Here is a 15462-nt window from a genome sequence, read left to right on the forward strand (position 1 = left end):
GAGCCTTCTGCAGAGGACATATGAAGACTCTACCCACCAGGGTATGGAAGGAGATACTGAGACTCATAGCCAAACTTTGGACAGAGTGGTGGAATCCTTATGGAAGAAGTGGAAGACAGAAAGACCTGGAAGGGACAGGAACTAGATCTTTTTCTTAAAGGGAAATAGTGTCACAACTTATTTGCCCACATTTTGTTCTTTACCTTTGAATGTGGGAATGGGGCCAATTTCAAATAAACACTTTGTTTTTAATAGACTTCTTCTTTTTATTAATTTGATGCTTATTTTGGGGGAAGCCTTGCACTTGAAAACAGACTTTTTGTAATGAGTTCATAAATAGCAACTATATTTAATAAATTATTGCAAAGACACAATTCATCAAAATTTTATTTTCTCTCACCATGAAGAATTAATTGAGATTAATGAAAATGTAACATCTTTCACCCTGATGGTACCACCTCTGATTTTCTGCCATTATGTAGCAGTATTGATGCTGCTAAACTCCCTAGTATAATTTCAGTGTTTGTAGTGAAAGTGTCGATAAATACTTTTTTTAAGACTCTACCTAGCAGTGTTTCAAAACAAATATAAGACTCATAACCAAACCTTCGGCAGAAGGGAAGTTAGTATGACATGGAGAGGATAGGAGCTCCACAAGGACCAAATCTATCTGGGCACAGGGGTCTTTTCTGAGACTGACACTCCACCAAGGACCATGTATGGATATAACCTAGAACCTCTGCTCGGATGAAGCCCATGGTAGCTCAGTAACCAATTGGTTTCCCATAGTAAGGGGAACAGGGACTATTTATGACAGGAATTCAATGGCAGGCTCTTTGACCTCCCCCCCCAAGGGAGGAGCAGTCCTGCTAGGCCACAGAGAAGGCCTTTGTAGCCAGTCCTGAAGATACCTGATAAAACAGGGCCAGACAAAAGGGGAGGAGGTCATCCCTAATCAGTGGACTTGGAAAGGGGCAGGGAGGAGATGAGGGAGGGAGGGTGGGATTGGGAGGGAATAAGGGAGCAGAATACAGCTGGGATACAGAGTTAATAAAATGTAACTAATAATAAAAAAATTAAATTAAATTAAAAAAAGAAGAGACATATTAGAAACAATTTTTTTAAAGTAAACTTTGTTTCATAACAGTTATTGTCCCTTGTAGCTACCTATCTCTTGGGGAGGAAATTTATAACAATAATTAAAAAAAAAAAAAAAAACCTAAAGGCAAAAAAAAAAACTTTTATTAAATTTTCTTTGTTAATTTATTTTTTAAAATATAATTTAGTTCTACTAAGAAGCATAATATTTATAAAACTTTCAAAATATTATTTCAATAATTTGGCTGTCTTTTGTCAAATTTCCTTAAAGAATTCAAGTTTTAAAGTTTCACAGAAAAGCTAGTAAATTAGAAATATAAATAGAAGCTTATAAAAATTGGTAATGATACTTTAATTTCAGTCCTAATAATCACTTTCCAATTGTACATTCAAAAGAAATCAATCTAAAAATATTTGTCATTACACAATTATAAATTATTGTGAAGTCTACACTATTCAAACATCTTTATAAAACAATGTTTCATTATTGCTCCAGGTGTGTGATATGATAAAAAAAAAATGCTCTTTATAGACAACTATTTTAAGTCTAAACTTTTTGAAATTAGCAACTCTTTGTTATCTGTTCAACAGCAGTAGTTTTTTAAACATACCGAAGATGTTGGGAAAAGAATCAACTAATTGTTCTAAGAACTCATCCTCTGATTTAAAAAAAAAAAAAAGTATTATTTCCAGATTTAAAGGACAAAGCAAGAAAGTTGGTGTTAAAATCTGCCCTGTTGATTCTAAACTACAGGCTTATGATTTAATATTATCCTTTGTATTATTCTCATAATTTATTTTCTCTAAATATGAAGCAATTACTAGCTTTAAACATCAAAGACTTGCAGAAATAGGAGACAAATTCAGCATTTCAAGGACTCAGATGAAGTTTTCACTCAATCTGTTTTATAAATATATCTTATTTATTTAATTTTCCTTTGAACTACTATGAGTGCTTCCCGTTGTTTTTTCTCTATTCATTTGCAGCTTTTCAGCTGTAATGATTGTCACTGATATCTTCATACCTCTATTACTCTATGAAACCTCCAGAAATATTAGTATCTTGTCTCATGTATGAGGCAATAGAGCCTTCGGAGCACTGAAGAATCTTGCTTGGATTCAAAGTCATAGTTATTTGAGATTCTATCACTCCTGTTGTTTATGAGTATGTATGCTATTTCTCTAACCTGTTTAACGTTCTTTTTTTTTTAATTTTATATATGTGTATACCTCAATGAGTTTACAGTTACCACATGTGTGCAGATGCTAACAGAGCAGAAGGGGGAGACTGTTGCCCTGGAGCTATACTTCCAAATGGTTGTGAACCTCCTGATGTGGGTGCTGGGAAATGAGCCTGGGTTATTGCTAAGAGCAGTAAATCCTCTTAATTGCGTAGCCCCGGCTCCAACACTCCAGGTTAATGTTTAACATGTCAGGATTTATAATAAAATCAGTGAAACTGACTGCTCAGATATTTATTGTATATATCCTCTATGCATCTTCTTCAGGTACTTCTAACCCCCCCAACCCCCCCCCCGGATGCAGAGAAAAAAATTAAACAAAATAACAGAAGATAAACTTCACAGAAATTAACAGGAATGAAGCAGAATTTAACAGGAACAGGACTTCTGCAACCACAATGAACTCTAATGCTTTTGACAGCGAGTAATATAAGTGGCCATAGCCATGGTCCAATAGATAACTGGTGTATGGACGATAAATTCTGAATGCCAGTTCCACATGTTTTCCAAAGCAGCTGAGGTTATTGTATATCCAGCATGTGCCTGGCACTGTGCTGGGTTGTTGTGAAGTTGAGTATCTGAATTCCCCTGACCCAGAGGAGAAGACTGAAGTACAGAAGTGCTCCTGATTCACCTTAGTGCAACCTGTGGCAGAGAACTGAAATGACTACACGGCTTTCATCTCAGAATTAAAGAGCTCTGTCACTTTTGAATAGATTAGCTTTTGTGCAGTAGTCTGACGTGCTATAGATGAGTGCTTTCACGCTCATGAGCTTGAACTTCATTACAGGAAAAAATACACTCCAGCTTTCTCCTATTCAGAAAGACTAGAGAGACTGACTTACTAGTGAGGGCCAGGAAAGAAGGTAAGACTATACAAAGAGGGACAGCCAATCACCACTTTCCCTAAGAAAATAGAAATTGGTTCTATTGAATCATGGTTTTCTTGGATACTTGGCAAATAATTTTCTCGAAAACAATTGTGTAATGAAATTAAGGATGGAAAGACAAAAATATTTTCCATGTAAGAATGAAATGTTTGGCTTTCTCCACTTCTTGAAGAAGAAGAAAATAAAATATTGAGGACAGGAATGCTGGGACAAACTACAGTGAGAAAGGTGAATTGATGCTCTTTACTTTCATTGACAAAAAAGTATGTACAGAAAGAAAATATCAAAATATGACAGGGGCTGCAGAGATGGCTCATTGGTTCCAGAGGACGAATATTCAATTCCTAGCACCCAAGTGGCATAACCCAACTCTGTATAACTACATTCCCAGTAAATTCAAATGCCTCTTCTGGTCCATGGGCACAAGACATGCGTGTTTGTGGTGTACAGACACACATCCAAGGCAAAAATAACACTCAAATAAATAATGAAATGTTTTAAAGGGATGACAGAACTGAAAAAGGAGGCGTAAGTATAAATCACTACCAGAATACAAAAGTAAGATTTTTATTGGTTACAAAAAGTAACTGGCAAGTGGTAAGAATGGCACCTGCGTTCCAGGGCCATAGACATGTGTTCCTTCTGGTTGCTGCCTGCCAGGCCATTGCCATCCAAGGGTGGATTTACATGTTATGGTGCTGGCATGGTGGAATCAACTAACATCAAGCCATTTAAAATAGAATTGTGCGGGATTCAGAGGACAGCTTAATGAAGGTAATAGTTTGACCCTGAGCATGGCAAATGCAAACTAAACTTAGCTATTTTATAGCAAATGTATTTCATTTGAAATCACGTCTTTTTATATATTCTAGTATCTTCTGTATACTCCATTTTAGGGAAGCGTGATACTGACATATCTTGAGCTGACTTGCATTCTGCACACTGGTGGAAAGGCTACATTTACAAAACAGTGTGTTCTTTTTCACTCAGCAGCCGTTCAGTGGTTCTCTCTCCATCATGGGCATGTCATGATTCTATACAAAACTTGTAAATCAAATATATGGTCACAAAAATTTTCTATAAAATATAATTAATGAGTCATCAAAAGGTTTTTTTCGAGGGAAACTGTTTTACTTCTCTATGTAAAACACATTTTCGACTGTTTGAGCAAGGTTACACACATGGTTCAAGCTTCCATTTGTAGGAGGCATTTTTATTTTTTATTTTTAGTTTTTGAGACAGGGCTTTGCTTTGTAGACAAGGCTGGCCTTGAAGTGATCCACCTGCCTCTGCATCCCTGAGTGCTGGGATTGAAGGCATGGGCTGCCATGTCTGGCTTGTAGGAAGCATTTTTAACTTAAGGCTGCTGTGAGTCTCTGCTTCTACTCCTATCCCCTGCTGTGTAGAGACTTTCAGAGGATATCTGTGATAGGCTACTGTCATGTTCCCTCTCCTCAACCATTTCCATTGTCTATTCTATTTTCATCCTTCCTAGGGTCCTCCTTGTTATTTAGCTTCTTTAGGTCTGTGGATTATAGTATGGTTATCTAGTATTATATGACTAATATCTGCTTATAAGAAAGTATATACCATGCATGTATTTTTGGTTCTGGATACCTCACTCAGGATGATCTTTTTTTAGTTCCATCCATTTGCCTGTAAATTTCATGATTTCCTTGTTTTTATTAGCAGAGTAGTATTCCACTGTGTAAATGTACTACAGTTTTCTTTATCCATTCTTTGGTTGAGGGACATCTAGATTGTTTCCAGATTCTGGCTACTATGAATAAAGTTGCCATGAACATAGGAGGGAGTATTTTAGAAGAGTTGGGAGATAGAAGGACCTGGAGGTAACAAGTGCCACAAGAAGACCATCAAAACCAACAAATCTGGGCCCAGAGGGTCCTGTAGAGACTGATGCAGCAATCAAGGACCATTCATGGAGAGGACCTAGACACCCACCTTGCTCAGATGTAGCCCATAGGCAGCTCAGTTACCATGTGGGTTCCCTCATAAGGGAAGCAGGGTTTATCGCTCACCTCAACATGCTTGCCTGCTCTTTGATAGGTTTTGCCTCTTGACACAGCCTTGTCAGACCACAGAGGAAGAGGATCCAGGCAGTCCTGATGAGACTTCATAGGTTAGGGTCAAAAAGTAGGAGAGGAGGGCTCCACTTTTCTGTGGACTATGGGAGGGTGAAAAAGGGGGAAGAGGGAGGGAGGTTAGAAACAGAAGGAGAGGAGGGAAGGATTTAATTGGATTTAAAAGTGAATAAATTACATGAAAAAAAGACTGCTGAAGTGGGTGGTACTTACCAGGGGCCTGGAATTTTACTAGGCAATGGACAGGCTGAAAGAATTTGTAGAATACATGGAAGATTTCAAAGGTGTCTAAGTGTAAGAAAGAAACAACTCCATGAAAATTTAACATAACAATGATTAGAAGGCAACAATGGCTGTTAAACTTCCAATTCATGGAGTTGAACAGACTCTAATACTGTTATGTATAAATAGGGAGAGATTACCCCAATATGAAAGTTTATAAATCACTGAAGTTATAAGGTATAACACCTTTCCCAGGGAAATATCAATGTGCCCGTCTAGACACAGGAATTAATATTGACATCCAGTGAAAGCCTGCAAAACTGTCATCAAAAACTATTAAGACTAATATTTTATCCTAAGGTCAACCTTAGGCTATTCAGTTTGCTGAAGAGTCTATGTAGTCCTTGTAGAAGCTAAATTCTGACCCCAGTATCTACAACATTGGGATTATGGACTAAACACTGAGCTTCTCTTGAAGTTCAGTTCTAAAATTTGAAAAGTTACTGAGAATAAACCTACATGGATATCTTAAAGACACAATGGGGAGACAAAAAGAAGATACAGACAGAGAGGGAGAACTTATTTCCTTGTGTTCATCACAGTTTTCACAAATACTTATTAAATTTGATTCCTTTTCCAGTTGTTAACAGAAAGTTAAGAGGTTGCATGTGTACACTGCAAATACAATTTAAATCTCTTGTTGTGAATTTACAACTTAATCCTAACTGAACCCCCATTTGTCAATATGCTATCTCTTTGTAACAATTTATGAGACTTTATGACTAATGTATCATCTTCCTTCCTCACAGGTAGATATATCTCTTTTATTACTCTGGGCACACTGTTATTGTAGTGAAATGATATATAGAATATACTAGATTGTCTTAGAAAAAGAATATAGGATATGATCTTTGAGATTCTTAATACCAAGAGAATACTCTGAATTTAAAAGAGTAGAACATAACATAGTCCTGTAAACAGTAGGTCAGGAAGTAGATTTGTTGGGTGCACAGATTTCCATTGGGTAAAAAATAAACTTGATTTATCCAAGTTTTCCTTGTAGTCTTCTAATGTCTCTCAAGTCACCCAATAGCCCAGAACAGTGAATGAAGAATTTAATAAATTCTACTAAATGAATGGTTCATATTGGCTAACAGCCTACTTATGGTAAAGTCTGTAATTCTTGTCAAAAATAATCAAGATTGTCAATTTCAGTATTTTATGTATAGTCTTCACAAAGTAATATGAATTGCCAACTAAAACTGGTTTTCACCATTCGCTATCCAGTTGATGTCCTGGATTAGTAATGTTGGTTAAGTGATAAGAATAATTTTATTTCTTGAGTCACTCAGCCCCTGCCAAATACATCAGTGGTGAAATGGTCAAGTGTTAAAGAAAGGGCTTCTGTAAAGTCCTTTAAGACTAATTAGAATCAAATCCGAGTTATAGGAGTAGACAACCTATTTTGAGTGTCCATCAAAACATACAGATGACTAGGCAGTGAAACTATACTTTAATAAAAGGGTCAAGAATTCCCAAAGTTAACATTAAAAGAAAAAAATAATCGTGTATATTGTGAAAGAGAAATGAAAGTCTTCTGTGATTATGTACATATTAGTTCCATGTGTTTATTTATATTTCTCAAATACAGAATCCTGTGCTTTCTGTAGTGGTATGTGTATAAGATCATTTTCTGAAAATATTTCAGTGGGGGAAAAGTAAGAAACATTAGACTACCACAATCTAAAAGAACCTCTTAATGCTAAAAGGACCACTATCTAAAGATAGAGATTGCTTTTATATGAACACTCCATGACTACTTCATCTCTGCCATCTTTGTTGTACAAAATGGGTTTCTTACTTCTTCATTTACATTGCAGCACAAGAACTGGTTATACTCCAGTGAACTCACTCAGATAAACACAACAGGTTTTCTTTTAAAATAAGCCTTTACTGAATATATCAACATGGTACTGTATAGTGTAGAGTGAAGTTTGTAGTTAACAAAGTGTGCAACATGGTAGGTCTCAGAGGATGCATGACACAGAATCTCCAACCCCTTGCAGTCCCTTGTCAGAGAAACACACTAAACACAAACCAGAATCAACTCAACATGATTCAAACAGTAACAGATCATCAAAGTTAACGTTCAGTAAATACTATATTATGAGGGCATACAGTGGTGAGGCCTCATTTTGCTATAACTGGTTACAAATCTCACATCTCACAGACATCTTTACAAACACCCTCATGTATGTGTATGGATGGATTTGTATGTTTCATATTAATTTAAAAATGCCTGTTGCAATGCCTTGGTTTGTGCTCTTCTGGTGGATGTGCAGATAGAAAAGCAAATACTATAACAAAACAACCTGGTTTGCTAAAACAGTATTATACTGTGTACAAAACGTTTTCGCCACAATCAGTGAAAAGCATCCCCATTGCCAACAATTTCTTTAACTCTCTGATGAGCCTGAAAAGGGGTGTAAATGCAGCCTCCTATCATCCTTTATTTTAATTTTAAAAAGAAAAGAAGCAAAGTTTGCCAAGACTAAGAATTGGGAGTTGTTGTTTTGTGTGTATATCATTTTCGTATTGGGCACTCTTCTGTTTTGCTTTCCCGTTCAGTTATGTGTTATCCTCAAGTTATAAAGCAACATCTAACATCTTTTTTTTGATAGGTCAGAGATAAATGCTATGAACAAAGACATCATGCACTGTCAAAAGCTGCAGGCAAAGCTGCAGCTGAAGTTTGCTGATCCAGTGTGGCACACCGGCCTCTGCAGAAAACAAAGGTGCCTTCTGTTTGGAATGGATGTTCCCCTCACATGAAGAGTTAAGTTTTCTCCAGGGGAGAAGGAAGTTATGGCTGTGTGGCATGACTAAGACCATTATGACCTCCATTATTAAGAAACAAAAATATAATATGAGCTATGCCATTGATATTTTTTAATCAAAGAGATGACATTATAGTTTTGTTTTTTGTTTTTGTTTTTTTTTTTTACTCTTGAAATTGTCTAATGTTGTATCAGTAAACATCTGGAAAATTACAAATAGCATTACATCTCACAAGGGAAGATTTTTCCACTTAGATCATAAATAAGCAGGGAATACTCTTCTCATGCCTGTCTGTGGTTGTCCCATGTATTGTACTGCCCACCCAAGGCATGTGACAGTGTTTAAGTGAAACCCAGGATCTCTAAGGTCAAGTACATCTCTGCAAGCAAGGAGGTATTGGTGACTACCTTCTGTTTAACTAACAATATCATCTGTGTGACCATGCTTTGCTTTTCCTTTTGCAATAACCTCTGTGCAGGTAAAGTTACTGTACAGGCAAGGGCTGGACATTATATAGGAACAGCTCAACTTGGATTCTTCACTAATCACCTCGAAATAAATAATAATGAGGCCAAGAAGGATAAAACCCAGAGGAGATGTAGCTGCAGAATACAGTCTCCTGATTAAAGATGGCAGCCAAAATGTTAACCAGTAAGGATTGCTGTTCATCTGTCTTTTTAAAATTCCGTAAGTTACTATAGTATGATGTGATTTCCACTCTGATGTAGGAGAGTCTCTTGGGCACACTACTATCAATAGGAGTCTGATTTTCATGGTGGATGTATTTGCCATGTTGCTCATGAGATCAAAATAAAGATTCTCTTTCCAGAAATACCTTCTACCAGAGTAATTTTGAGAGCACCCTAACATTTCCCATGACTGGTACTCCATAGTGCTACTTAAATTCTCAATAGTGTTGTGGGTGCCACAAAATACTATGAGAACCTCTCTGCTCTTGTTCCTTTGGGGACAAAGATAGGGCATTTCTACAGCCCCAAATCCCAATGGGAGTTAAACATACAATAAAAAAAAGACAAAAGTAATTATCTTGTTTATAACAAAATAAAAATCCTCAAAAATCAAAGTACCATTGTATCTTCCAGCACACAGTTTTACCTACACATTGAGATGCAAGAGGACGGTGAAAGGAAACTGCCAGCCCCGTGTCACTGTCCTGATTTTAGATAGTGTAACGCTGTACTGATCACCGTTCCAGATGGTCTTATCCCTTCACTGTGTGAACCTACTTTTACAGAAACCAACAGCCCAAACCCTCTAGCTAATAGACTAAAGTGGAAACCCGAGTCATTTTAGAATTAATTAAATTAATTCGTAACTATGTTCAGCTCCACTGACTGCACAGTTTCAATGCTTGTGTCTACATTTTTCGCTGCAGTTATATTTTCTGCTTATTCTGGGGGATGAGGGAGATTAAAACATATAAGTTGGGGTATATTATTAAAGAAAATAAAGCTCTCACTATAAAGAAAAGCTTGCATAGCATTTTATACCTAAACTTTACAAGAAGACACATCACAGTTTTATTTTGCTTAGAGAGAAAGAGAAAGCAAGAAGAGTATGACATTTACTTCATGAGTCTCTAAAGTGATGGATGGTTTAAAGGAGCACAGAATGAAATGTCTAAAAGTGGCTTTGAAATAAACAATTCCCCAAGGGTAAACCTCTCTAGACAATGTATGTGGTCTATAGCCCTTCTACACCTAAGTGATGGCAAGAACTAGGGTAAATTATGCATGTTTTTTGAAAATGGACTTGCTTCAAAACTACCTAGCATAAACCATGGCTATCCCTCTCTTCCTCTGCTTTTGGACCTTCTCTGCCATGATTTGGGAAAACTTTCAGTCACTGTCTTCCTCATTTTCACTAGTAGTCTTTTGGCATAAGATTGATTATCACTCTATAATTACCAAGTTAGAGGAACATTCACAATCTAAAAGGAACAAATGGAATTTCCATGTGGAACAGGATCGAAGTTAATTCAAAATGAAAACATAGTATTGCTTTTAACAATACGCTTTGTTTTGGCCAGTTTGGGTGTCTTCACAAAATCATTGGCAATGAATATTATTATGGATTTTAATACGTAGAAATAGACAATGATTATTTTGTGCAACCAAAATTTGCATTCATAATTTTCTTTGAAATATCAGTCAGAGGGGAGAAAACAAATGTGGCATATACAACTTAATTACAAAAAAATATGTGCAAGATGATTGGAAGACAAGAATTTGAGAGAGAACATAGGTATTAATTCAAGCTATTTCAACATGATACTAACAAAGTTCAGTTGATGCAGTGTAAGAGAACCACTGATTTTTTCTAAATGTCATTAGCACTTTTTAAATAAACACATTACTGTAATAGATCCCAAACACTGCTCCTTTGTTGGCGTAAATATCATGTTGATATAGCCTAAGTGAATATACCCAAATAATTTTCATTATCAAAAATAATTCCATTCAATATAATTCTTCCCATTATTTTTTTTATTAGCCTCTTCTAAAAAATTATTCTAGAATATAACTCTGTTGGATATGATTCTCCTGACATGTGATTTAAATAGTGACAGTTTTAAGGGGAATTTTTCTTGCTAGAACTGGTCATATTGGTCCCTGAAGATGACTAGAATCAGACTCAGGTTTCCAACTCTGTTATCACATAAGGCCAGGGAAGCATGAAGAGTGATTTTGAAGTTCACAGTCAGAAGCCGACCCTGGGGCTTTAAGGACATTTCAAACCTCTCCGTTTCCTTGATTTGGACAAGTAGGCCTAACTCATCTCATGGGAACTGGCTTCTTCAAGATGTTCTCTCTATTTCTTGCACTCAGTCAAACTGGAGTAACTAACTCTATTATCATATTATGGATTTTTCAAAATGTGTTTCTTCCAGGCCAGGAGGTATAAGAAAACAGAAATAACTAGGCCATTCTTTCTTTACTCAAACTATCTCTCTTATCCTGATGAGCCCATCTCAAACTATTCTTTTCTATGACTATCAGCTCTAGAAAAGGAATTTATTCTGACAGCCTCAATAGCAAAGTGGTTAATATGCATCTTAAGGATGAATCACTCATTCTTCTGCCTTGGCGTTGGGTTCTCATTGTACAACCCCGTACAGTACTTCAGCAACATTTATTTTTTTTTTAATTTTAAAAAGCAAAGAGTTACAAAACTGTTTGTAATTAACTTGAAATAGAAAAGATAGCACTTTTTTTTTAAATCCCATTATATAGTACACCGTATAAATTACAGAGTATTCAAATGCACAAATGCATCTGGTTAACATTTATCAAATGTAATCTGCGTGTCTTTATGTGCACACACATGTGTGTTCTTGAGAGTCAGGTTGTCCATCTTTCTGGTGCTGGACCTCTAGGCTGTTACGTATGGCAATGCTCCAGATCTGGCACACTGCTGTTGCAGTATCTCATGTTGTTGGGGATGTGGCAGTCTGTGTAACTAATGCCCCCGTTTGGGGTATAAATGGGCTGCAGTCTGAAATCTCCTTTAAGGAGCTGATCGTTATTTAAGGAGACAATCTGAAAGCTGGTTTCCGTCATCTCCAGGATGGAGTTGTCTTTTTTGGTACCCGCCTCACAATAGTCGTCTTTCCGTCGGCCCCGGTTGTACTTCCACTTCTGGGAGGTGTAGCGTCCCTTTTTGTGCATGTGCCAGCAAAAGACACTGAGCAAGACCACGAGCACAAAAATCACTGCACCCCCGATCAAGCCCGCGAGCAGAAAGGGGGAGCCCATGCTGTGGGAGGTTGTCTGCTCGTGGCTAGAAGCAGTGTTGCTGCCATTGTTCAAATAAGAGGCGTGGGTAGTGGCCTCGGAACAGATGGTGTCTTCCACGGTGCGGTAGTTGAACGCATCCAGTGGCACTAAGCAAATGCGATAGGTGGATCTGGGCTCTAAATTAACCAAACTCAAGTGTTGCTTCTCTCCACTAACAATTCGTTCCTGAACGATGCCCCCTACAAGACTGTGGCCCATTTTCACCCATGTCAGTTTGTATGCCATCACAGTAAAGAGAGACAGCCAGCTGACTTGAATAGAGGTGTCATTAACAAAGTGGATGGAAAGTTGGATCCTTTCAGAAATAGGTGGAGTCACTTTTTCTCTGCCATCCCAGGCAGGGATGGTGGGAAGTTTCGATGGGCTAGGAGCTGGAGGCACAGAGCCTCTGCTGGGGCTTGGAACGAAGAGAGTAGGAGATTGAGTTGGAGAAACTGTAGTTGGAGCTGGGGTGAAGACAGGTAGGCCAGGAGTTGTGGTGGGACAAGACAAAAGATTCATATTCAACTCCCTGACAGCCATCCCCCGGACTTGCTCGGGACCTTGGCACATGAAACCACGCACGTTGAGAGAAGAGGGAATATACTTGAGCCATTCTGTGACCCATTTAATACTGCAGTCACAAAACCAAGGATTATTCCGAGCAGTGAGTTGCTTGAGGTTGGAGAGATGATCGAAGACCCCTTGAGTTAACATTCGTAGTTGGTTATTGGATATATCTAGCCGTTCCAGCTTACGGAGGTTTGAAAAGGCTGTCAATGGGATATGGTTTATCTGGTTGTCTTGCAAGTAGAGCCTGATCAGATGCGTACCTGGGAGGTCAGGAGGTGGGTGGGAGAGCGAGTTACGGACTATGGAAAATTCCTTGAGCTTGGTGAGATGGCTGAAGGTGCCCTCAGCGATGCCCTTGTTTGTTAGGAGATTCCCATCCACAATCAGACGCTCCAAGCTTGTGAGGTTCTGAAACGCCATGTCTGATATGACTGCAATTCGGTTTTCATCCACTCTCAGCTCCTGCAAGTCTACAGGAAGCCCAACAGGCACACTGCTCAGGTGATTCTTTGATAAAAACAACAGCTTGAGGCTGATCGCCTCCCGGAAAGCTCCGTCCTCCACTCCGACCGTAGATATGGAGTTGTCATCCAGATGTAGTTCTTCCAGCTTCAGGAGCTGAGCAAGAGCAGCCCGTGAGATGGTCTGAATGTTGTTCTCCTGCAGATGGAGGACTCTGACATTCTTGGGAAGGTTCATGGGGAATTCATCCAGTTGGTTGCCGTAAAGGTAGACCGTGTGCACGGACTGTACGTTGTGCAGCTCTGCAGGAAATCCAGCATTATTAATTTGGTTGTTGTGGAGGTAGAGTACGGTTACGCCCTCCGGGATCCCAAGAGGCACTGAGGTCAAGCTTCTCTCATTACAGTAGACAAAGTTCCTGTCACAGCGGCACACACTAGGGCAAGCCAGGAGTTCTGATACTTGCGAGTAGAGTCCCAGGGAAATGATGAACCAAATTTTTAGGGAAAAAGCCCTGTGGCCGGGCCACGTTGTAGTCTGCAGGCCCATTTCTGAAGGACAGAAATAAAATACAATGTGATGGTGGTGGGGAGGATTTAAAAACAAAAGCAACAACAAACAATACCAAAAAAACAAAACAAAACAAAACAAAAACCAGAAAGCAAAAGCAAAATGTCTGGACCAGGTTCTGTCACAGTCTAGAACTTCTGTTAAAGAAAGTGACGTGAGGGCAGATGGTAAAACAATCTTTCTGACGTCTTTAGTCTGATCTGCCTATGTTGTCCTTGTGCAGTGGTCCTCCATGTGCAAAACAACTCAACAGGAATAATTTTCCACACAAGCAAAGCTTGATGCCAAGTGATAAGTACTGTCAAAAGAAGTCCAGCCAGGCAGGAAAATCTTGCTTCTTCTATAGTAAGTCAGGCCAGTGTAGAGTAGCCTAGGAATTTCTTGGTCAAGCAGAGCCTGTAATCTGTTGTAGAAAAAAAAAAAAAGACATAGAGTCAGTTAAGTGTAGTAAGAAGTATTGGAATAACGAGGTCGTGGAGTAGGAAAACTGTAACTGGGGCTAAGGACTGGAAGGCAGGTTGGCATCAGGAAATCACATAAGAAATAAGTGATCATACTATGTGAAATCTTCAAAAGGAGACGGGGCTATTACAGCTTATTGGCAAACATCTTAGGCAAATTTCACACCTCAATTACTATTTTCTCTTAATTATCTGCATATCCTGATAGGCAAGTACAACTTACACACTGTCAGATTCATGGTGTCTGTTAGTGAAGATTAGTTGAAAGCTCTATAATTTTAAGATGGAGGTGGGGAAATGTAAGAGAAATGACATGAAGTCCTACAGAATTATCGATTGTGAAAATGCAAAATGGGAACTAAGCTATTTGAAAGTGCATCTTTATTAAGAAATTCTCCAGGATGGATTTTTAAACATAGTTACCATGTTAGTATTTTACAAATGGTAAGAAAACTGAAAATCTGTAAGTTTCTACCTCCTGAAAAATTTATTTTCAAATTATGGTACAAAATCTTGTTCATCCTTAATGGGGAATTCTAGAGAATCCTTATAAAGGACAGAGGAAGGGTAATAAGAGAATAAGGGTATGCAGAGACAAATACTTACTTTTTTGCTGTGAACATACACACACACACACACAAACACACACCACACACACACACACACACACACACACACACACACACACACCAGAGGTGGAATAATTACCTCTCTTGGTGTTAGTTAACATCATAACTACAACTAGCATCATTAAAAATACCACACATTATTTTCTCTGATGAAACATAATTCAAGTATGAAGGCAAAGAAATCTCTTTTCTACCTCTGTCTGACTTTTCACTTTTTCTTCTTGTAGAAAGGCTTAAACTTGTTACCCAGGAGACTGAGCAAACAGCAGTACGAGGATACATTTCCCCTTGTCCCCTCCCTCAGGACCTCTAGGTATCAATGAGATAGAACACTGTGATTATCCTAAGTGTTGCAAACCTGGAAACTGAGAATAAAAGTGTTTCAATGTTACCACCTTCCAGTGTGAGAGATTTTATTTTATTTTATTTTATTTTATTTTATTTTATTTTATTTTGCCTTTACAAAAGAACTTTTAGTAAATATTGAAAGGACAGAAACTATAATTAAGGCAATCAAAAGCAATCCAAGGATACTACTCATGCTTTCTTTGATCCAGTGTGTTACGTCTGTTTTTAGAT

At 38.0% G+C, this 15462-nt stretch overlaps 1 protein-coding gene across 1 annotated transcript; it reads right to left on the reverse strand.

The window, feature by feature from the left end:
* Positions 1-7490: 7490 nt before the first annotated feature.
* On the reverse strand, positions 7491-13910 carry Flrt2 (fibronectin leucine rich transmembrane protein 2). The gene has a single exon (XM_055593247.1). It carries the CDS (start codon positions 13770-13772, stop codon positions 11793-11795), a length of 1980 nt encoding a protein of 659 aa, XP_055449222.1. The 5' UTR covers positions 13773-13910; the 3' UTR covers positions 7491-11792.
* Positions 13911-15462: the final 1552 nt, after the last annotated feature.

Source organism: Psammomys obesus, unplaced genomic scaffold (assembly GCF_907164565.1).
Source record: "Psammomys obesus unplaced genomic scaffold, mPsaObe1.curated_primary_1811, whole genome shotgun sequence".
In the NCBI taxonomy this organism is placed as follows: Eukaryota; Metazoa; Chordata; class Mammalia; order Rodentia; family Muridae; genus Psammomys; species Psammomys obesus.